Consider the following 25478-nt stretch of genomic DNA (forward strand, 5'->3'; position numbering starts at 1 on the left):
AGATAGTGCTCCTTAACCCGATTTTTGAAAATTGGCAAGCTTTGCACTTGCCTAATGGATAGCGGCAGCGCATTCCATAACCGCACAGCTTGCACAGTAAACGAGTGGTCTAAAAACTTACTGGAGTGCACAGGCATCTTAAGTCTCAAGTTTTCTGATGATCGTAAAAACCTTGAATGCGTGTCATGTAGAAAAACAAAACGTTGTTTGAGATAGAAGGGAGTCGAGGGATTAAACAAGATATTGTACAGAAGATAGAGAATGTGAGCATTCCGGCGTGAACGTATAGGTAACCACTTGAGCTTGTTTCGATACTCGGAGACATGGTCATATTTGCGTAATCCAAATATGAACCTGATAAAAAAGTTTTGAAGGCGCTCAAGCTTATTAAGTTGGTTCTCGGTTAAATCGGGATAGCTGACATCGGCATAATCAAGAATGGGGAAGAGAAGGGATTGTACAAGCGCAATTTTAGTGTTGATGGGGAGAAAATTGCGTAGCCTGCGCAAGGACCCCGCCGAAGAAAATGTTTTACGGCTGAGTTCCTGGAGTTGAGGACTCCAGGACAAAGTCTTATCAAACCATAGCCCCAGGTTTTTGATTTTGTCACCAAAAGGGATGGCAGTGCCATCAAAGATCACGTTGGGTACTAGTGACCAATCCACTCTCGAGATCATCCTGGGGCTACCGATGGTAATGGCTTGAGTTTTGTTAGGATTGACGTCAAGTCCATACATTCTACTCCATTCACAAATGCGAACCAGATCGCTATTAATTGTTTCCACAGCTTCCGTCAACCTGTCCGGGGGAGCACAATAATAAATTTGTAAGTCATCTGCATAGAGGTGGTAGGAAGAAGTTATGTTATTGGAAATTGTATTGATAAAAACAGCGAAAAGTAAAGGAGATAAAACGCCGCCCTGCGGTACGCCAGCGGATAATGCACTCCATTCAGAGACATTGTTTTCAATGTTAATACGTTGCCGGCGCCCATACAGGTAACTACGAAACCAGTCAACCACCGATGGAGATATGTTAAGAGAACACAATATACCCAGTAGAACATCGAAATCTACACAATTAAAAGCATTGCTGAAGTCTAGCAATACTAGGGTCGTAAGCTGGCCATCTTCCATACCTGATCTGATGTCCTCCGTAATATGAACCAGGCTCGTAGTAGTACTATGACCAGGACGGAAACCCGATTGGAAAGGATTTAGGAGTAGGTTAGAGGAAAGATAGGTGCTAAGTTGCATATGGACCAGTCGTTCAAGTACTTTCGATAGGAACGGGAGAATGGATATGGGACGATATTCTGAAAAGGAAGATGGGTTACGCTTTTTTGGTATAGGGACAATCTGGGCATCCTTCCATGTGGACGGAAAGATGCCGCTAGTGATGGAAAAATTAAGGATATGACATAGGATAGGGAGTATTACATCCAGGACAGGGAGGATCATATTACGGCTGACACAATCAGTACCCTGCGCATTCGATGTGATCGACAATATGCTCCTCTTAACATCACAAGCAGTGAATTGACTAAAGACAAATGGGGAACAGTCAGGAGTCGAACAAGATGAGAGATAACTAAGTGTATTACATTTCGTGGTATTATCTAACTTTGATGATGCAGAGAAGTGTTGGTTTAGGAGGTTAATATTAATACTATTGGGGACAGGGTTGTGTTGTGGTTTGCCGACCCCCAGCGACTTGAGAAATGTCCAGACCTTGGCTGGATCTCCATTTTCAACGGATTCATGAATGTGTCGGCGTTGTGCATTCCTACACACCTTGCTGCAGTGATTACGTATGGCTACATATTTTTCTCTATTAGCCTCTGAGGGACGACATCTGTACTTCGATTTGGCTGTAGCTTTTTTGTGGAGCAGAGATTTGATGTCGTCAGTAAGCCAAGGCGACGGAAGCTGTTTCACTTTAATTTGACGGAAGGGTGCGTGAGTGTCGTAAAGCTCGATTAATTTCACTGTCAGTATACGCACCTTGTCATCGACGCAATCAGATTCAAAGAGTGAGCTCCAATCAACATTTCCGGCATCCTCGCAAAGCTTAACGACATCCATGTCACGAAAATTACGATGCACAAGGATTTTCGGTTTGGGTTTAGGTGGTCGGATTCGGTAGGATAGGAAAAGTAAATCGTGGTAGGAGAAAGCATCAGCTGGACACTGACCATGTTTGGAGACACGACTTGAAGAGGAGACAAGAATGAGGTCAAGTAAGGAGGGAGTGCAGTTGGGAAAGTGGTGAGTGGCACTGAGAGGAAGGATAGACAGGTTATTGGATTGAACTATAGACTGGAGTGTGGTGGAGCGGGAATCGTTTTTTCAGGAGACAAGTGTTAAAATCACCCATGATTATGGTTTGACTGTACATTGGAGTAAAGTTTTCTAAAAGAATCTCAAAAGATGAGAAATAATCGATGCGAGAAGAGGGGCAGTAAAATACACCGAGCAGTATTTTAGAGTGGAGAAGTACAATCTCAAGAAAAAGGTGTTCGCCAACATCATTATGTGATGACGAACTAATAATAGAATAGGGGATGTTATTTTTTAAGTATATGGCAACGCCACCCCCACCTCCCGTAGCCCGATCATTTCGAATGAGCTGATAACCAGGGAGTGAGTATGCAGAGGATGCTAAACATGGTTTAAGCCATGACTCAGAGACCAATATGGCGTGCAGGTTTGTACAGTCAAAACTAGTCAGCATGTCTGGATAATGAGCCGGAATACTCTGGGCATTTATATGGACAACATTAAGATTTCTAAGAGCATCAGAGAAATGAGATGATATTGTTTCAGCGAGAGAAGGAACACTAGCATAACTGGAATCACTGTCAGCTGAAAAAAAATCATCACTATCGACACTGTCGTCGTGTAGCGACATAATAACAATGTGAATGTATAATAATAATATGTGTAATACTATAAATATACCTCAACAATAATAATATAAATGTGTAAATGTTAAAGTAAAATAATAAATATAATAGCTGTAAAAAACTAAATAAAATAAATAAAACAAAAATAATAATGTGTTAAATAAAAAAATAAAAAAAAAGTATAACAAAACGTTCATTGTTCCATCTGCCGGTTGTGGAAACTAAACGTAGCAAATCATACAAAAACGCAAGATGAGAGAAAAAAAAAAATAAAATAATAATGAATAAAAGATAAAATAGCTAGTTCAGGCACAAAGATATTAAATCAAATAAAACTACATAAAAGGAAATTAAAAGGAAATAAATAAATATTTAGGAATAGTTTAAAAATAATAGCATAATTACATAAATGAAGATAAGAGGAGAAACGAAACGTTAAACGGAAGGAAGGGCAGTGACAGATGACGTTTGACATTTAATGTCTTGTCATTGTCACACACCATGAAGTGCAGATTTGTGTTAATAATATTAGCTCAATTGAAGGTATTAGGAAGTTAGGAAGAAAATTTAAGAAAAATATATGTGTACCTGAACTAGTTACAAAAAGCAGGAGTTTTCCATTATTTCTTGGCAACTGTGCGTTTGGACTTCACAGCAACTGGTACCTCGGGCTTCTTAGGGGCTGAGGTCGACTTTGGCACGAGTTCGCCAATCCTGCTCAGCTCTACCAAGGAGGTGACCCGATACCGCGTGTCATCCGGGCCTTTTATGAAGACTGTACCCTCACGAGTCCAGCATTTGGCGACACCAAACTTCTCCCGTGCGGCCATAAACACGTCGTGCCTAGTCTTCGTGAGGAACTCCGACACTGTGATGCCTGTGCCCTTCAGCTTTGTTTTTGAGAACCAGATCTTGTCACGAACGTCAGAGATATGCAACTATAACTCGGGAAATATTAACAAACATAATTACCCCATACTATAGACTCAATAGACAATAAATTTCATATCTGACATCAACAAATAGCAACAGGGTCTCAAGACCTTGTAGTCATTACGACATGAGGACAGAGAACAAGTCGCCGTGACCGAGGTGCGCACTGCGCAGTGACATCATACCACCATGCCGGTACAATGGGTTCATTAATTCAATAGCACTCGAGAGATCAGGCGCCGCTGCCATTCAGGTTTGTGATAGCTTAGGGCGATATTTGTAGCAACTGTTGGTCTTTAATGATTGGTAATCTAAGTAAACGTCTTTTGAAGACGAATAGAATACTAACTATAGGTTCTTATTTTTAATAAACAGAACTCCCTAACTAAAATAAAGTAATACGTGGATCTTACAAACTGGCAAACAAGGGAATTAGAGTCACTTTTCCATCCCCAAGCGCAATGATAGTTGAAAAACTGTTTCTAAATCACGTAATGAAGTTTGTGCAACGATATAAGTGTGCTTAAGTGATTTTAAGACATCTTATAAGGCTCATGTATTTTGAAGGAAGTGTTTCTAGACTTACCTAGGTTAATACTCCTTCATTCAGAGAACTGTATCAGTTTATAGAACTAGGAATATCGACTTATCAATGAGAAACCGCACAGAATTATCCTCGTACGCTATCTGCATTTCGATTCACTTCGCAAATAGAAATATTACGAATAATAGTGAATCAAGTTCCATATACCTGGTTATTTACACAATAAATCGATTTAAAGCAATAAAGTTATCGATACAACACATTGAACTGATTTCAGGTTACTAATGTACTTGTGACTCATGGTTGGCGAAGTGCCAGTGCTTGGGTTCCGACTAAATGTCTAGGCGTAGCATTCTACTTAATGTTACATATTATTATGAAGTTAGAGATTTAATATAAGAACTAACATTTTTATTGTTAGGGAATAAGAAAATTAATAATAGAGCTACACCTGGCAATTGATATGGTCTTCAATGGGGTAGTGTGAAATTTAAAAGTTTAGGTGAATACACGAACAATTAACATTATTTTCTTTCAACCCTAATCATCCCCTAGGTCAGTTAAAGAAATTCACTAAATGATTGAATACAAGTGGACAGTAGGGTTTTGAAAAAATACGGCTAAAAATTGCTCTTGTCTCCTTTTAGTATACAAAGTTATGTGTAAATTGCAATTTGTATTTGGTCAAAATCCTCCCGTAGTATCGGGGTATATTAATTCATGGCAATAGATATATGGCATAGCGTAGATTACGAGTTTATCGATCTAGACGTGGCTTACACCTTACTATAGAATAACACAAGATCTGTCGTCTCATTATGCCAGTGTAACAGAGTTCATTACACTCGCGAACGTAGGCGTTTGATCTCTATGCACTTTGTTGATCAGAGAATTCAGAGACGTGAGCTGAGCTGACAATGTCGTCAAGAAACGAAGTTATGATTCCTTTGACTTCTTGATTGTAGGTAGAATTTAAGGAATGTGACTTACTATTTTGTCCAGTTTCGCGGCTTATGGATAACTGTCGTATAACCCACACTTAATAGTATTTTTTTTTGTATGATTAGCGAACGTGCTTACACTACATGAGGTTCACCATTAACTAATAACTTATTAGTAAAAGTTTCAGCAAATGTATGCAAACTTGTCAGAAAACTTTATCGTATAGGTACTTACGTCCAATTTCAGACAAGAGCCACTATTCTAAACAATAAAGTTTGTCCAGAAAGAGTTTATTACGTACTTTTGCTACTTTCTTTGTAAAAGAGCAATTTATTCGTCAACGCACGTAAATGAGGGTAATGTGTTTATTCAAAGCTATAACAGCATGCCCATATTCTAAGTAAAACACATTTCGTAATTACCACGCTTAAGATTCATAGTTTTATTACTACCAGTCGTAGTTTGATCAGAATCGTTTTATAGTCAACATGAAAGGAAACCGTACTAATTCCTCTAAGGACCATTAAATATTTTGATAGACCATAGCTCCCGTGTTCCTCGATCGATTCCTGTATGATGTTTTATTATCTTTAGTAAGAATTATTGAGGAAGCGACATGTTGCAATGGTAGTACGTGTTTATAATGTAAGTTAATGGTCGTTAATACGTTAAAAAGACTATGTATGTCTAATGCTTATGATGCGTGGATAATCTGTTGTGGATTATGTACTTAGTTTGTGTTTTGATTGTGTTTATGTTGTAATTACTATGGAGTCGTATGCGTGCTTTCGTTAGTTGATAGCTAATGAGCATACATACACTTTGGCATTTTGATACTGCCTTAGATAAATTACAAAATTATTCTTCCGTTTGGGATGTAGTATGTTCAATTTTTACCGTTCTTAGTCGCTAATGCTATTGTTATTAAAAGCTATAATGGCTTTAGGACGATCACCCAGTCGTAAAGGCCATCTTATATTACTAAAACGGTAAAAACTTTGTGACGTTCTGGCATGGTCTACGAAAGTCCCCCAATTCAGTGTCTTCTGTGAAGTGTTTTACCTAAAACCTCTCCAAAAAGCTTGTATAGCTAAAAGGGCTAAAAATAGCAAACCGTGTGATATCTCTGAAATAGCGAGGCGCAGTACCTTTCGTTGCTACGCGTCGTTTAAATTCAATTGTATGAATTGGGGCCGCGCGCCGCCGGAGCGCCTCGCAAGTCGCATGCTCCTCGCACAGCGCGAGATGAAGGCAAGGAAGCGGCTAAATTGCCACCAACTGCTTTCGTTTTATATGGGATATTGGATTTTACGTGAATTTACGATGCGTAGGCTTGATATGACTGATGGAAGAATGAGGGTTTTCTTGGTTTGATAGGGTAATTGCTTTCAAACTGTCAAGATTTAACGGTCTATAGAAATGAAAAGGAACTTAATCTCGATAACTTCTTTAACTTCACATTTCCAAGTCAATTTACATTGGCCAATAAGGTTCATAAAGAGAGCCTATAGAGTAGCGTTTTAGCAATTCCTTTATCGGTCTTTGTCTCTGTCGGTTTTAGAAAATACATACGTAAAGTAACATGCCTTACGTATGTTTTATCTAAAATCACTAGGAATACTGTAATAATTACGTTCTTAACTTAACAATGTTTATGTCAATAAGGCTTTAAATCTTCAACTACGCATAAACACTAACATGTATACTTCTACAAACTAAAGCATAACTACTCAATACTTCCAAGTCCTTACAATCGGCACAGCAATAAAACCATCTATGCAGTCGTAATCACCCGTCAGACGGACAGCTTTAATTGTATAATAACTCTTCTATATAACACTTATATACCTACTGACATACTAACCAGATTGTATGTGGACAGGAAAATGGTTGTACTATTTATATATTTATCTGAATATAAGGATACGGATGTATCGGAGGAATGTTTATTTAAAATATAAATTACCCATTTATTAAAATTGAATTTGAACCCGCAAATGATATGTCATCTGTGGAGGTTGATAAAAAACAAAGTGCAGTGGAGTTGTGAACCTCCTCCTTTCTTGAAAGTCGTTTAAAAACGGAAAACTCGGACTACGGTAGTATGTCACTTGCTGCCGAATCAGCGTGCAAAAATGGATTTTTTTACCTCATGTTTTAAAACATCTGAATAGTATCTACTGAGAGATTCTCATAGCTTTAACAGCAGCAGCCATCAATATTGTACACTGAGGTATGATTCCCACGGCTCGTGCCCGATTCACTCGCATTGTGACACACACTCTTGCGCAACATCAGAATCTGTTTATTGGATGTCTACTGTGGCAAATTATTGCTGGTTCCAGTGAAAATAGATTCGATTATGAGAGAAGTTGTAAATCAATAAATATAAGATTATTCCGTTAATGCGTGACTGAAACTGCTGAAACTATTGAGCGTAGAAAGTTGAAATTTCGGAAGTGTAGAGGATCACAAATACAGGATTTTGGTAAATTCCTCCCGAATGGGGTAAAAAGAGAGAAAAACTGTTATATGAGGGATCAGCAGTTAAAATGTTGTGAAAACGGGAAGCTAATATCCATGCGAAGGAAGCCCTTAGTATAGTAGTTTTTTGACCCCGCGTGGGGCGTAGTAGCTAAGGTCTGCAGGGGTTTCAATTTCCACACGTAAAATTAGTACCACTTATAGTAAAATTCAATTCGTAATATAGAAATTGTCTCCTCTTAGTAAGCGTTAAGGTTATCACGATCTACTATTACGAAATTTTCGGAATAAATGCACCATTAAAACTAACTTGGCGATATATTTTCCTGAAAGAATGTATAGAGAACCGGTTTCAGTTTAGGTAGTATTTACCTTACAACTACAAACATGTTGTTGACTGGAAATAAATACACAATAAGGTGATTTCTCCTTTATCATTAAAACAATGCCTTGGATAGAAACTTGACAGGTATAAATGGAAGATTCACTATTTAACTTAATAAAACCATTATACGATGAGTCAAGCACCCATTAAGGCTGAGGTCATTTTATTGGCACTGAAGACCCACACAATTACCTTTACAATAAGAGTTATAGCTTCTGTTTATTGATCATGTTAAGAAGGATTTGTCTTGGTTTCAATGCTTAGTTTGTTATAAATATCTTACCTGATTTATCAGTATCAAATGTTTGTGTGTCTTATTTATTCAGACAACGAAGTTAGTTCTTTTATTAAAGTCGAAATTATTAAAACTAGGACCATAATTTTTAGGACCTTCTTACAGTTAGATAAATCAAAATCAAAAAAACGTTTGCTTCTTTACGTAATTTCCTCAAAAAACTTTCATATTTATACGCAAAACAGCCTTCACATTACGTAGTAGTACGTAACGTAGTTTACAGCACCCTTCAACCCCATCACCTTCCCAAACAGAACCTTAAAAAGTAATCATCATCCATAATTAATATAAATGCGAAAGTAACTCTGTCTGTCTGTTACTCAATCACGCCTAAACTACTGAAACAATTTACATGAAATTTGGTATATAGATATTTTGATACCCGAGAAAGGACATAGGCTACTTTTTATTTCGGGAAAATGACGCGACTCGCGGGTAAAAGCTAGTATCTAATATGAAGTTATATTTGCAGTGCGTGAAGCGCGGCAAGATGCCGGAGAGCGTGGCCAAGGAGGCCAAGGACGACGGCAAGAAGAAGGAGTCCCCCCGGCGCCGGCCCGCAGGGAACACCGCACATGTCCGCGTCGAACTACTCGATGGATCCACTATGGAGCTCGATGTGGATGTAAGTATTGTCTTAAAGCTTTCTTCTTCTTATCGTATGGTTAGGGGTCAACCTAGTGGCAAAGTTGTTCAAGCCGCCCGAAGGCCTTTGACGTGGCTTAACGACTGTTATCTTGATTGACAACAACCGGGACCGACTTTTTACGTGCCCTCCGAAGCACGGAGACGCCCAGTTCAAATACCACTATGCGGTCAACCATCTATCAAATGACCGCGCCAAGGTTTGCTTAACCCACCCATCGCTAACCGACCAGTGAGCGCAACTGGCTATGGGCGCCTCATCTTAAAGCTTTCTTTAGAGTAGAGCAGTAAACACTAAAAGAATGATTCTCAAATAGTTTAATATTAGGTCGCGGAAAAAGTCTTTTCGCATTATAGTATGTATGAACTTATAATAAAATCTTTTCTCTACACAAAAAAGCTCGATATATGGATACCTCACGAGCTCACTGAAAGAAACCTAATGAACCGTGTACTCATTTGTGATTCTTGAAGCCAAAGATTTTATGACAAGTTCATACATACTATAATGCGAAAATACTTTTTCCCCGACCTAATATTAATACGTTATCAAGAAACTTACAAGGAAAAATCTTTCATGTTTTGACAGAAAGAATTTTCATATGATAAGATGATTCCTTGATTAGAATTGTATGACGTTAGAAAAGTCCGCTCCTAGTCGATTTTAAAGGAAATAATGAGTTCAGAAATTTAGCTCTGTCGTTAAGAATGTAGATTTTTCTACACTGGGAAAATGTGAAAGGAAATTCACGCGGCAATGCTTACCTATAGGGTCTAGTGGGCTAGCCAATACAGAAGAATTAGGTCATCGCTTCACGGTTATTGGGCCGTAGTCAGCAGGTCACCCATATTCTGTGAGAACACGTCTCTTATTCAAGTTCAAATAACACGACTAATTGGGTAAAGCTATTTTCAGCAGCAATTTTAGTGTACATCTTCTTAAAGTAACATTTCCACGTCTTCACCTTATACTCCTCTTTAGACAAGTACGTATACTTACTAGGAGGGCTATTGAGAGGTTGAAAACTGTTTCAAAGCCACATGCTGTACATTGTTTTCTCTCTTAGATTATAGTGAGTAACACGTTACGTCAAAGCAGCAATGTACTAAATAGTGACTATTAGTACAGTAGTTATCAATTGAGATGCAAGATAAGCCCGCAGGGGCAGTAAAATTGGCCGAAAATGAAACGAATAGAAACATAATCCAGAATTTTCTTCATTCTTCAAGGTTTGCTAATGTCAGTGTTGTCACGTTACAGAGAAAGATCCGCGGTCAGGAGTTGCTAGGCAAGGTGTGCGACAACCTGAACCTGGTGGAGAAGGACTACTTCGGCCTGCTGTACGAAGACAGAGGCGACCCGCGCATCTGGATAGACCTCGAGAAGAGGGTCTCCAAGATGCTCAAACGTTAGTAACATTTTTAATACTACACTATATCAAACTTTATGAAGACTGTCTAAGCAGTATTTCAAGTGACTGCTGATTGCGTGGAACGCTATGTTACAACTATGAGGATATTATTTGTATTGATCTGTCGGTGATGGTGCCAGAGTCATATTTACTACAATTGAAAGGTTGCGGGTTCGAATCCCACATATTGCAATGCGATGCTAACCCGCACTTAGAACTGAATTGATTTCAAGCATTCCTAGTACAAAAACATAGGCAGATCGCGGAAATAACAATATTTTAATTTGTTTATATTCAGATGAACCATGGCGGGTGAGGTTCTCAGTGAAGTTCTACCCGCCGGAGCCGTCACAGCTGCAGGAGGAGCTCACGCGGTACCAACTCGTGCTGGCCGTCAGGAAGGACCTGCTCGAAGGTAAAATGCTTTATATATACTTGAATATTCATACTATTAGAGTTTAATTTGCTGTTCGAAGTACTCGACTAATTAATTGATTAGAAGATAAGTAAGAAGAAAACAATGTTTCTGTAAAATGTTTTTTAATGGCTTAATTTCATATTAAAAGAAAATTGATCGACATCAAGGTAGACCGTTGAAGATAGCGTGACGAATGTATATACCTATGTTACTATGAAGATTCTGCAAATACTGATGCTAAGTTATGAATGAAATGCGTAGAAAAAAATAAGTAAAGGGAGGTTTATACTATTGAGTGCAATTTAAAAAATCAGTCTTGAACCTGAACTTATAGTAAACTATGCTTATCGTTCCCAGGTCGTCTCCCGTGCTCAGCAGTAACCCACGCGCTGCTAGCCAGCTACCTGCTGCAGTCAGAGCTGGGCGACTACGAGGACAAAGAGGTCGGCTCCGGCCTGTGCAAGCAGCTGAAGCTGGTGCCGGCCGCGTCGTGCACTCCTGAACTTGAGGAGAAGGTCGTTGAACTGCACAAGACACATAAGTGAGTTTTCTTGCTGAGTTGATTGCCTTGTAGATATGGGATCAATATTTCTATTATTTAGCTTTATTTAGTTAGATTTTTTATGGATTCTCCGTACCACAGCCATTTTTTAGTCAAAATAATAATGTTTTAAGCTACGACTAGACGAAACTCTTTCATTTACTCTGTTTCTGTCATTTGCTGTAAACATCTTAAAAGCACGAGTTGAGCAATATAAATATGAACAATTTAATTGAGTGTTTCAGAGTTGTTTAATGGAACAAGAAATATAATGACAGAATTCTAGAAATGAGATTTCAAAGTAAACCGGTATTTCCCAGCTGAACATTTATTTGTGTACTTGAAACTTTCAATTTTAATATGACTTATTGAAATTATCAAGAACATTTTTTTTTCTTATTAATAACCACAATGCCAAAAACACTCACTTAATCAAACGTTTCTCTTCCAGAGGTCAGACGCCAGCCGAGGCCGAGCTGAACTACCTGGAGAACGCGAAGAAGCTCGCCATGTACGGAGTAGACCTGCACCCAGCCAAGGACTCGGAGAACGTAGACATCACCCTCGGAGTGTGCTCCTCCGGACTACTCGTGCATAGAGAGAAGTAAGTAATATGAAATAAGCATTCAAGTTTATATGCAATTGGTTATAATACTTCGCAAGGGCTTAGTTTGCTACTACAGCATCAGTTTAAGTTGTTTTTTTAAAATAATTTATTTTCATAATATATCGTAAATAGCAAGTAGTTATCATATAGTTAGCTAAATATCTAAAAGTAATTTTAAAATTGTTCAGTTGATATTTCACATGTTTTACATATGAGATTTTGTCGTAAACTATAACTTTCGACTTTGTAGTTACTAGTCGAATGTTCATGCTAGACATTATGCTGGTTGCGTTATAGAAATTTATGTATGTTATTTCTAGCTTTGCAAGAGGCTTTGCATATTAATATCTAGCTTGCTTAGCCCGACATAAAGTTGACTAAGCAAAATGCATTTAAGCATTTTTTATATCATATTAGACTTTGCCTTAGGTGTTCAATTGGTGACGTGTTTAACATACTGGATTATTAATGAAATGTTGTATTTTTTTTACTCTAGACTCCGCATCAACCGGTTCGCGTGGCCGAAGATCCTAAAGATCAGCTACAAGCGTCACAACTTCTACGTGAAGCTGCGGCCGGGCGAGTTCGAGCAGTTCGAGTCCACGGTGGGCTTCAAGCTCGCCAACCACCGCGCCGCCAAGAAACTGTGGAAGACTTGCGTCGAACATCATACTTTCTTCAGGTATATTATTTACTAGAAATGTTTATGAAAGTTGTAGTTGGTTTCTGTCCGTGAACTGTACATAGCTGCAAGTTTATTCGCAGTTATGTACAGTTCATTTGTGCTGGATGAACTTGTGTGCTTTTTATACTATACGCTTCGGTTCAGTACTTAGTTACGTACGTATCCGTGCACGTATACGTGTAGACTAAAATATGAGTATGCATTTTTGCAAAAAAAAATTGTTCGGAGCTTTTTGCTTTAAATAACCCATTTAAGTCTCCAGCTTCGTATTGTATGATATGTGGACCTGTATTGATGTGTGGTGTCCGGCAGGCTGATGTCCCCGGAGCCGGCCAGCAAGAGCACGCTGTTCCCGCGGCTGGGCTCGCGCTTCCGCTACTCGGGGCGCACGCACTACGAGTCGCGCGCCGCGCCGCCGCAGCGCCCGCCGCCGCACTTCGCGCGCACGCTCTCCAACAGGAAGCTCTCCTCGCGCTCCATGGACGGTATGTACACGCTCTTTACCCTCTTAGGTAGCTGACACTTCGCCTGGTTCCGTTTGCGTCAAAACTAACATATTTACAGACTGTCACACGTAGACATTCGCCTTCCTAATGTGTAGTATTGAGAGTTTGTGAAAGACCTTGCTGCCTCAGCAAACTCGCACGCAAACTTCACGGGCACTTATAGCTCCTCCGCTCACAGCAGATATGCCACGCTAATGACAGAAATTTCTTGATAATTGATTAGTTGATTATGACGATGATGGCAGTGAAAAGTAATTGAAAACATTTCATAAAAAAAACCGACATTAAAAACCAGTATGAATGAAATCTCTTGATTCGAACACCCAAACTTTCTAAACATCGTTTGTTCTTTGACATTCCACAATATTAAAGACAATTTAGTACACAAATAATTCATACTCATTTCATACAGCATAAACGGATCAATGACGTAACCATTTCTAACCAACTATCACACAACAGCTTACTCACATCTCTCCTCGTACACCAATAAAAAAGTGACAAAAACGCCACCACTCGTCACCGGTCATACAAGACACCTCCCAAATTCACAGAAACATGTCATAATGTTTATATTTACAACTAGCTGACCCGCGCAACTTTGCTTGCGTCACCTAAGAGAATGAGTCAAAATTTTCCCCGTTTTTGTAACATTTTTCATTGCTACTCCGCTCCTAATGACCGTAGCGTGATGTTATATAGCCTATAGCCTTCCTCGATAAATGGACTATCTAACACTTAAAGAATTTTTCAAATCGGACCAGCAGTTCCTGAGATTAGCGCGTTCAAACAAACAAACTCTTCAGCTTTATTATATTAGTATAGATTGAGATACAAGCCAAGAGAACTGACCGATAACGTATTTATAGATGTTACGTACGAGTGCAGTGGCGAATTTGTAATTAGTATTTTTAATGTTGACATAAGTACTTTTATAGTTTTATTTCTGAGTATGTGACGATTGTTTTTGTTTTGGGCTTTTCCAAGTATTGTAGTGATTGTCGTTGAATGAAATCTTCACTGAAAATAGATGTTCAGGTACAATTTTTGATGATTTCATTTCAGAATGATTGATTAAGTTCTTTCTGTGATTCATTGACGCAGTCCTCTTTAAATGATCGTAATGCGCTTTGATTTACTTGTTATTACCTTATGTCCTGCAAGTTAAGTTAGTCAAAAACATATTTAAAGATTCGGAAGATCATTGACCTACTATCAAATCTCTAGTATGGGTAGCGTGTTCCGATTATGATTTTACAATTAATTCATACGTCAGTGACAGTACAATTCAAAATATTTCTCCAGTACGGTGGGATTGTTGGCCCATAATAGTAGTAATACTATAGAACAATAAATTAAGCTTTCAAACCATACATAATAAATAATCCGAACAAAATGAATACATTACCAATTCACGGTCGAACTCATAAACGGCACATAACAAAACCGTCAATGTATTGGCGGAAAGAGAAATTATCGCCAATTATACCGCGCCGAATACAGCCGACTGTGGCGAGTAATAAACAAACAAACGAACTGACACGTCCTTGACTATGATGCTCAATTGTTGAATCATATTTATATTTGTCACCTTGCCAGATGCATTGGACGGTCTTATGCGGAAAGTAGGTATGATATTTTCTTTAAGAGATGCAGATGAATATAATTTAGTGTGCGTCAATAAATAAGGGGGTCAATCCAATTGACTAAGATCTTACTTTTTAAAGTGAGATAGATTCTGACAGATTAAGTGTATTTAGAACTTTCTAAGCGCCACACGTCCACACGCTTGTCTGACGACGAAAACATCCTTAGGGTGCTCTAGCTAAGTGCTGCCTTAGATACCTATATCGGGAAAGTGCTTGAATTTAAGAAGCTTTTTGCTGGAACTGAAAATAAATTTAGCTCTATCATTATATCTTTAGCACAATCATAAGTTTATACAATTTCAACTCAGAGTACGCATTTCAGTTAAAATTTCGTTGACAACAATATTATTTTCCCATCAATATGTTATTCAGTCGTCAAGTGTATCCAAAGAGCATAAAACGATGCGTATAAAATATTAATGCTTTATTATAATTCTAGACAAGTTGTTTTACAATGCAAATGATCGCAGATTATGTCATAATATGCGTTAGACGAGGAATAAGATGGCCACACAGCTGTCAGCGATATAAATAACATATTTTTGGACTGACTTAAATCTATTCCAACTTTAGCATTAAAAGCAACTGGAGATAGTTTTTATAGACACTATATAAAATCTTATGCTGCTATAATTATTCACAATACTTGATTGAATCAACTCATTTTCTAACAATAGAGTTTCATCAAAAAATAATTACATTTCCAAAAGGAATTGCCTATATTTGACTTCAAATATTTTATTTTTGTTCTATGTTGGTTTTATTCAAAGATGTTAACGTTCTTTAATAACCTAAAAAAAGGTTCTTTGTGATTATAAGTTATCTAGACAAACATCGGAATTATTCCCAACAAAAACATTTACAAATTGCATTACAATACCTAACAGCAAACATATCTCCACTAACTTATTTTAAGCGTTTTCTAAACAAACAAACACATTTTATAAACCAGAAAATATTTTCCACTCAATACTGTCAAAAACTAACTCAAGCCTGAAGACTAGTTTGTTGATTTACTTAATGTAAGAAAGAAAGTGGAACATCCTAAATCAGCTGCCATTCATCTACATAAATAGGTTGGATTATTTTAGTTTAGCTATAAATAAAGCCATAAATATATGCTAGGTAGTTCTGTTTTACGGTCTAGCTGTAAAATGAGAGGTATTTCTATATTTATCTAGTAGTAAGACTTTGAAAAACTTTATTTGGTTGGATACTAGATCGAACTGGATTGTGTGGTAACTGTTTTGCTGCGTCATACACTATTTATGATATGCACTATAAAATATATCGATGCGAGCGAACCCGGTACCTATGGTTCTATCTGAAATCCAATCGCAATTGTTATTTACTTCGTCAATTTATAGATTTTTTACCTTTTCCAGTAATGACTGTGTCTGTTAGTGGAGACCGCATGTTAATCTGTACAGTACTTTTTGAGTTTTTCGCGATCAGAAAGACAGACGCGAATACATGCATGTATGTCTATTTTTAAATGGAAATGTAAAAGAAATGTTAAAGAATATTAAATCAATCAAACAGTCCGTCTATTTTCTCCGTATAGCATTCTCTCCCGGCATTCCCGTAGAATTCGGTGGTCTATAAATAATATTTGTTTATGTAACAGTTCAAGAGGTTCTGGCCTCAATGAAGTCATAAAACGATAGGAATGTCTGTACAATACAATCAGATATCAGCGTATTTCTAATACTAAATACTCTCATTGGAAAACTAAAGTAAGATTTTGGAAAAACTTTTTTTAGACTACTTCCGTTCTAAGTATTGCTCTTGTGTCGCGGGAACTTTTACAAACATACAAAAAACGGACACAATGTACAACCAGATCTGAAACAGCTATTTGTGGATCGCACAAATATTTGTTCCGTGTAGGAATCGAACCCTTAAGCTGTGACACTAAATACATAGGCGGTCGAATTTTTATGCTCCTCTTTCCGAAGTCAGCTACTAAACTTTACGGTTGTACCGCAGGGACTTTCAAGTAATAAGACCCGAAAAAACTGTTTGTGGATCATAAAAGTATTTGTTCCGTCTCGGAATCGCGAAGCCGCACATGGCCAGCGTGGTGGACTCAAGGCCTGACCCCTCGTTTGGGAGGAGATCCTTGCCCAGCAGTGGGACAGTAATGGGTTGAAAAAAAACGGAATCGAACTCACTCACAGAGAAACGCAGCATGATATACCTTAAACCGTTGAGCTAAGTTCATATCAAATTGTTTGACCGATATTTTGCAACAATCCAGACTCAAACCTGACTTATAATACACCTATATTTCAGTGCTAACAACCAATAAATCATCGTAAGCTATCCATAAGTAAGATTTAGTGTAGAATGTAGACGCCACGCGCTGTCATAAAACTTGAAGCATTTGCTGTTTGACTCTGACGTGAGATTATATGAGGAGTAAGTTGTGGTAACTGATTATGATGGGTGATCGGTGTTGGGTATGTGCCAGATATTGTTGCAGATATGGTGGTTTATAATTGTGTTATGTTAATATCTTGGTAAATTTTTGGTGGGAACAGGTCCATCTGGATATTATTTATTTTGCTCAGAGACAACTCCCGGGCTAAAAGCTAGTTCGGTCTCGCGGGTAATATTGCATATTTAAATTAAATTGGATAAAAAATTACGGAGACGTTATTTTTTTTAGAATTGGACCGTTAATCGTGCTAAATGCGGTAGCGATATGTATGATCATTTTACAAAAATAATACTAAAAGGGTAAATGTAAAATAAGTCATAAAAAGATAAATGTTTTGGTAAAAAACATCAACAAGGAAAAATCTTACTAATAAATTAAATTACTTTTTTTAAATTGTAAATATTCTTGTGTAAATAATAAAAAACACAGTCAATACTAAGAAATACTAGTTAATAAAAATATTTTATACACCCAATTATCATGTACCTACAAACAATCAGACACAAAATAGTCATCTGTCTCGAACGTTGTGGGAATCGAACCCGACACCTCATAATCGTCGACCACCTGGCCAGGCTCTGAACACGATCTATGTATCTCACATAACATCATCCAAACGGTCGTTTTTAACTCAGCGTAGTATGAAGTAGTCGATATTTATACGGTGAGCCGCTCGCACGTACGCGTATACGCACGTAACGAGTCTTTAGTGCACGTTTGATAGAAATGGTGTTTGGAGACTGTTTCACTGGACATTGTGCTTCCCGTGGGTATCTTGTGATGTTTTTAATTGCTAATTGCATTATTTTGTGCTGTGTTATGTGTATTAGGGTATAATAACATATTGTGTTATAGTGTGAAAGTTTGGAAATCTGTGATTGTTTCGTATAAATTTGAAAGTATTTAGGTGCTTTTGTAGTTTGTTTGTTTACATTTGCTATATTTAGAGCGGTAATGGGCAGAGAATGTAACGTGCGTGTGAAATGCCCGTGTCATAATTTAGACAGTCTAATTAAATTAGATAAATTTTGCATAGTTTGGAGTTTTGCGTTAGTTTGCAAATATTGTAGTCATGTGGGAATTTATTAAAAATGAAATATCATGCGGTGTTTGTGTTAACGCATATTCAAATTTGATCTTGTTTTATTGGTAGTCGCTCCATGTAAAATACTGGTATTGAGCTGCGTACGGTGACTCCAAAATAGTTAAAAGAAAAGCTAGACTGATGGTGAATTGATTTTGTTTAATATCAAAGAAAGTCCATAATTATAGTCTCGTAAATAATAGACTGTCTTCGTATAATTCATTACTTAATTCTATTGCAATGCTTGGTCATTATGCGTGAAATATTTTCGCAGTACAGTACTCAGGTGATTTATTTATTATTCATAATTAAGATATTTTTTATTCGAGAAATTTTTCATGCATCTCACGTAAAGTTTGCAAAGACGATCTAAATCTATAGTCTTGCTTTTTCCTAATTGTCAATATTATGAAACATTATTTCCATAATCTACTTGGTAATTTTGGACCTTCCTACGGAGGGTCATAAGTCGAAAACCTTTTGCCAAGCATTCGGAGCTTACGACCTTATGCACCGATTGTAACAAAAAGTTTTCTTTAGTTGTCTTCTTTCTTTCCTTCTAACGTGTTGTTATACACGCATTCGTATGTGTTAGTGTAGAGTCTAAAAATCTCCCTACCAACAGTATCGTTCAGTTTTGGTAGGAATGAGTAACGGAGTGCGTTCGACGTGAGGTGTAAACGCTAACGATTTACGACCACCGTGTGGGTTTCCCGGTATTCCACTGTTTTTCACTCATTTGCACTGTTCTTCACACTCTGAAGTAAACTAGTGCTTTGATTCTATATCTACTGGTTTTGTTTACAGCCGTGGTATTTTGTTTAGATGTACACAGACGCTTGTTAGTTGCATGTAGTTACTTGTTTTTGCAGCTATACTTTACTTTTGGTTGGATTAATATTTGTAGAGAGCTGTAATAATTGTCAGTATTTGTGGTTTCTTTTAATACCTACCTCTCATTCAATGAGAGTTTAGCTTTATTAGGCACTCTGCCACTTACAATATCGCATTTCTGTTTAACCATAAGGGTTAACATTTTAATAAAAAAGACAAAGAAACTGCAAGAATGCCTCCTAGTTAAGTGTTGGAAGCATTCTCATCAGTTATTAGATTTTTGTTCATCTGAAACTGTCCATTTCTGTACGTTTTTTAATCTGTATTTATTTACTAAATACAGTCGGTCTATTTTCCACAGTACCAGTGTGCTGAAGGCCACTTGTTATTTGAGCAGAATAGTTGCAATGTCCCTAATAAATGCGACAATGTTAAGTGTCACAATTGGTCTTAGTTAAATATCGTGATTGGAACTTGCGATTGTGTTGTACACAATGTACGGGCCTATATTCACATAGGTAGTTCAGGAAAATAGGCCATTCAGTAAACTCGGTACTAAATAATCGATGTGTTCAGCAAAGATCGATCGCTTTAACGATGGTCTATTTAGTATGATATTCGTTGATCCAAGATATTGGTTTGTGAAAAGGAGGGGGGTAAGGTGGTTGAAATGTTAAATGACCTAATCATTATCTTAAAGTATCGACCTTGAGCTCGGAGAGTATGGATAGTATGTAAGGTAAATTGCTATTTTTATTAGAGAAAATACCGTAAGAATTGCGTAATTCGGGAAGTAACGTGAACGCATTTTGCTTGCCTTGACGTTTTGGCACAAGTTACACTGACCGTGGTAACAAGCACACTTTTATAAGTTGTGGTAGGTTAGTCCTCTCCCTACATCTAGCTAAGGACTTTAGTTCTATTTAATTTTCTATTGTCTTTGAGTTATAAAATCATGCCTGTTGGGTTACCTTTTTAAATCAATAAGCATGTAGCAATGATCTTTTCAAACCGAGAACTCTCAATACATAACTCAAATAATTTCATATTTATTAAGTGCCCAATAACCCCGATTAATAATAACGCGCATTACATCTGCTATCAAGCATTGCTCATACATTACCCACTGTACACTGTATAGTCTAGTCTCTAGTGCATGATGTAACGAGACCGATTTAGACATGACTTTGACTCTCATCGTATACCAATACCACTAGTAATAACTACTAATAACTATCACTTTATTTGTTTGTTTTGAACGTTTTTGGTGTTGTTATTTAATGACTGAACTGTAGAGTCTATGTCATCGTATAATTTATTTATCGTAATACGAAAACTGAGGAGTTAGTAGGGGTTATTCTCCCGATGTTTACACATTCATATTTCAGCCGTTACGTTAGGTATGCTAAAGACTGACGCATATTTAAAAATCGCGCGTATGAAACAAAAATTACTGAAAGTTTCACAAAGGAATGTGATAAGCTACTTGCGATGTCGGGCTTGCTACACACATATTCGGTTTGGCATTAACGGCCTAGCTAGGCGACAAAACCGATTATGCCAAATATACAAGCCAAAGTCGAGTCGGTTTTGTTGTTCGGCAAATATTGTCGAACCGAATGTGCCGTCCGAATAATATACGTGGGTAAAGCCTCATCGACTAATTCTGGGTAGTTTATGGTCGTCTAAGTTCAAATGCTTGAAGTTTTAGCTAGGTATTATATAAAAAAGATGCATTTTTGTGTCTGGAGCCAGACTTCCTTCAGGATTATCTACTAGTAGATATCTGATATCTTGTAACTATTATCACAAAGGCGGTTTCCTTACTAAAGGTTAGGGCCAAGATCTAACTTAGCGTATCCTGTTTATAATTAGTTATTATTTGCTGGATAAATAACAGATTATTTGTTGGCAAGCATTACATTATTATGAACTAATACAGCCAGGATGTTGTATTTCATGTTATATGTAAACAAGGATCTTGGACTGATATATGAATGAACGAACGATATAAATAGATATTCTATAAGTGTTAATTTATTTTGTTCACGATTTTATTGGCTACTGTGTGAATATTAAATGTCAATATTCACAATGTTTGTGTAAGTGATGATGAGATAAAGTTAGGCAAGGTTAGTGTTATTGGAGCGAGTTTAATTTTATTAACCGACTTCAGAAAACAGAGGAGGTTTTCAATTCGATTATATATACTTTTTCAAATATAAATCGTTAAGTATTTCGAAGTATAATAATCATAATCAGCATAATCAAAACAAAAACATTTATTTAGATTGTTGTTAATTGACATTAATCATTGATAGAATAGACTCAAACATACATATAATTTTGGATTTCTTGACATTTTGGCGCAACTTACTGACCGTGGAAACTGGGCTATATTGTCGGAATAGAGATAATTATAATTAACAAGAGCTTAGTTATTGGAACTGTAAAAGTCTACGAATACATTAAAATGGGAGAGCTAGCTAATATTTCTAACATAAAATATTTACTGGTTTGAAGTGCTACTTCATCTGAAACATTTTCTGTAAATATAATATTTTCTTTTATACTAAATAGTGTTTTTCCTCTTTCCAGCGTTGGCAGCAGGCGACAAGGATGAGACCATGCCTCCAGACGCGGCGAAGCGACACACGATGCCGCCGCAACCGGCGCCGAGACCCACCATCAAAGACAAGGTACTTACATACGCACTTTACCACATGTATTAGTATTAATTAACAACTAAAAAGTTTCTTAATTGTTATGATAGAACAGTTTGAGTATATAAGGAAAATATCTCTTGAGATCATCTCATTTTCTATCTTTCTTTTTCTGCGACAGAAAGGACAATTTCAATATTGCAAAGACAAAATGTGTCGTAAATAAAATTAATTTATCGTATTATAGTAAGGTTAGTAGACTCTATTTCTTAATACGGGAAAAGTAATACATTCTAACATTTCATGAACACGTTGTTAGCATGTTTCAGTACGAGATGCGATCGCTCGTGTGTTTAGTCTTCAACATAATCATGTATACAACTCTATTAGGCGTTCTCAGAAACATAGTATTACTGTTTCTGAAAAATTTAGCAGGAAAAAGTATTAAACGATGGAATGCTGTAGATTAGTTTAGAAATGAAGATTTATTTGTTATTCATTCACACGTATCTTAAGGAGTTGGAAATGTATCTGTGAATTAAGTAAAGCCCAGCGTGAGTTATCTATTATTGAAGTCAAATATACCTTAAAGATTGAACAACTTTCTATGAGAACAATATCAGAAAACTAACAACAACGACTAAACGCATCTTATAAATGCATATCCATTTGTTTTAAATTAACGAAATTAGTTTTGTTTACTTGGTATAAAGAAAATAACTTCCCAAATTAAATAGTCAAGTGTAAAACTAACATTGAATAGTGTTAATAAATGGTTATCAATTGTCGATAGCATACATACAATAAAATATATCAAAGGGCTTACCTAATAAGTAAGAAAATAGTACTTATTAATAGAAGTAATTACTTACATTATATACTTTTGTATTTATGTTATCCTTTCTCCGATTATGTCGTTACAACCTAAAACTAAGTTATCATTCTCTCTTTTAATTTTAAAATTATTTGTGTAATAAGTTCAGTATTTAAAAGTGGGACTTGCTACACACATATTCGGTTTGGCAATATTTATCGAACAATAAAACCGACTCGACTCACTTGTTCGGCTTGTGTCGATCGGGTTCATCTACACATATTCGGGTCCTACCGCCCGGCTAGGCTGATTAATGCGAAACCAAATAATTGTGTAGCAAGCCTTAAATATCTTATTGCGAATAGTTTGTAACAAATAATCGGTGTTGATATATAACTAGTATTAATCTTAGCAGTGAACACTTCTAGATGGCATGATACTAACCATCAGTGGCATCAGTTCTGATAACATGTCCTGTACTAATACTACATCGCATTACTTCATGTCTAACAATGTCATTCCATTCAGCGATGGTCACAGATTTACGGACACACAGAAAAAGTTAAAATTATTGCCACAAATCGTAGCAAAATAGTGATTTTACTGAAATTTAAGGTCATTATAATTATGTATGACAAAATTTTCAGTTGTGTTATCTATAATATCTTTATGAAATAAGCATAAATACTTCCTAATACCTACCCAATATATGGAGTCACATTATAAAGAATGAAATTTTCTTGAATTGTGATTTTCTCCGCACAATTCCTAAGATCTTTGGAAGTAATAAAAACCGACAACACTTTGGCTTTCAAGAATTCATTTTCAATAATAATTTCGCGAAAGTGTATACTACTGCATAAGGAGTAATAAGTACGTAAATCTGTGGCAATCGCGTGTACGTGTACGTGTACGTATGACTATGCGCACGCTGCGGCGGACAGCTGCGGCGCGTGTCGGGCGGCACCAGCGCCAGCTCCGCCTCCTCGCTGGAGGGCGAGTACTCGGCCGCCGACAGGCCCGACAAGGTGCGCACACTCACCCACAACGCGGCTTGTTTTACTAACTTAGTTCATGTTGAGAGTTGCTGGCATGCGAATATTAAAATTTCATATTGTTATGTCATTGAAAAAATAATTCGGTGTTACTTTGTCCATCAATATGTTGAAAATTTCAGCAATAGTTTAAACTTGGTGTTATAAATCTGCTTTTGGAAATTTTGCCCTAGTTTTAGAAGATTTTCGCGTAGCATAAAACGAGTAACATGTTGAAAACTGGGCACATTTTACTACTCCTTTCGTTACTAATTCTCATTTCTTGTCGGCAGTCGCCATTGATTGTTGGTTGAATGCCCCGATATAAGATATCTTATTGGCATTACCGTCTAGTCAACTCTCAACAATCTAGCTTGAAGTTTTAGTTCAGTGTGGATGTGCTAGGTTTATTATTTTATTTTGACGCACAGCAAAAGCTTATTTTTATTTTATTTACTATTGGTGTTAAAACAAATTTCAAGTTAAATCTCAGAAAATAAAACGATTCCCCTTAGATTTCAAATCAGTCATTAAATACATGAAAACATGATATAGATTCAGAATCCCACTCCCATATGCCATTAATTAAATATTGAATTAAACAATACTTCGACAAATAGTTGTTTAAAAACAATCATTTAGTAAGTTAATGTGTTCTGTATATTATGCACTGTTTTTATAGTAGACATTTATTATTTAGTTAGAACATATATAAAAATTATACATTTGAACTAACTTACTTATATTAACCCAAATATACTTCCTCTAAAATATTTCTAACTAAGAACTGGCGGTAGTTCAATGACAGAGTTTACTTATTTATTATTTAGCTAGAACATATATAAAAAATATATATTTGAACTAACTTATCTTATATTAACCCAAACATACTTGCTCAAAAAATATTTTTAACTAAGAACCGGCGGTAGTACAATGATAGAGTTTACTTATGATTGTAAGGTCGCTAGTTCGTGTACTATATATTGCACTACTAACAAAAACCCACCCTTTACACGAGTCTTTTAGCTTGAATGCTAGTAATGTAAATGCTTTATCTAATGTAAATATGTATGGTGTTGACAGAAGCCACCTCCGGGCGCGGTGAAGGTGATGCCCACAGCTCCAGAGAAGAAGGACGAGGTTAAAAAGCTGGCTGAACAGAAGAAACCCGCTGAAAATGGTATGTACTCTACCATTATATGTTGTACTATAATTTAAATATATTAAAGATGATCTTGAATTGACGTTTAGAAAGATTTCACTCACTATTTATTACGAGATTCAAGCTTCTGGATGCGAGATTGCAGTCCGATGAATGATAGTCCGAACTTCATAGAATGTCTAACTTGTGGCGTATTTAAGCACACTTTTGTGACGTAGACATAACTAGCAAAATTATAAATTCACGAGAGTATTAGTTAACCTAGATATATTGTATTCCCAGGTACCGACACAACCAGCGATCCAGGTATCACGAACAACGTCGAAACAACACCCAAGAAGTCAAAGGTGAGTTCTTACAAACATACAAACAAATCAAGTTCAATCTATTTGTACCTGCGAGAATGGTAGACATGGCATTATATCAACTTGTGACGTGCGACAGTAGACCTTAGTGTATCATACAATCTCTTGTACATATGAATGTTATAGCA

At 36.8% G+C, this 25478-nt stretch overlaps 1 protein-coding gene across 8 annotated transcripts in view; it reads left to right on the top strand.

The window, feature by feature from the left end:
- Nucleotides 1–25478, top strand: part of LOC142982492 (protein 4.1 homolog) — a 110036-nt gene that overhangs the window by 69248 nt on the left and 15310 nt on the right. For 4 of the 8 annotated variants that reach the window (XM_076128963.1, XM_076128964.1, XM_076128967.1 and 1 more), the window contains exons 2-12: nucleotides 8961–9113; nucleotides 10395–10542; nucleotides 10844–10960; nucleotides 11321–11504; nucleotides 11956–12108; nucleotides 12608–12793; nucleotides 13109–13281; nucleotides 21911–22011; nucleotides 23734–23817; nucleotides 24907–25003; nucleotides 25268–25332. In XM_076128963.1, coding sequence (XP_075985078.1) covers nucleotides 8979–9113; nucleotides 10395–10542; nucleotides 10844–10960; nucleotides 11321–11504; nucleotides 11956–12108; nucleotides 12608–12793; nucleotides 13109–13281; nucleotides 21911–22011; nucleotides 23734–23817; nucleotides 24907–25003; nucleotides 25268–25332 — 1443 coding nt within the window. In that variant the 5' untranslated portion in view covers nucleotides 8961–8978. Of the gene's footprint in view, nucleotides 1–8960; nucleotides 9114–10394; nucleotides 10543–10843; nucleotides 10961–11320; nucleotides 11505–11955; nucleotides 12109–12607; nucleotides 12794–13108; nucleotides 13282–18040; nucleotides 18161–21910; nucleotides 22012–23733; nucleotides 23818–24906; nucleotides 25004–25267; nucleotides 25333–25478 lie in introns of those variants that run through there. The other 4 variants (XM_076128965.1, XM_076128966.1, XM_076128970.1 and 1 more) reach the window with 3 other exon arrangements.

The sequence above is a fragment of the Anticarsia gemmatalis genome, chromosome 22, assembly GCF_050436995.1.
Source record: "Anticarsia gemmatalis isolate Benzon Research Colony breed Stoneville strain chromosome 22, ilAntGemm2 primary, whole genome shotgun sequence".
Taxonomy (NCBI): domain Eukaryota; kingdom Metazoa; phylum Arthropoda; class Insecta; order Lepidoptera; family Erebidae; genus Anticarsia; species Anticarsia gemmatalis.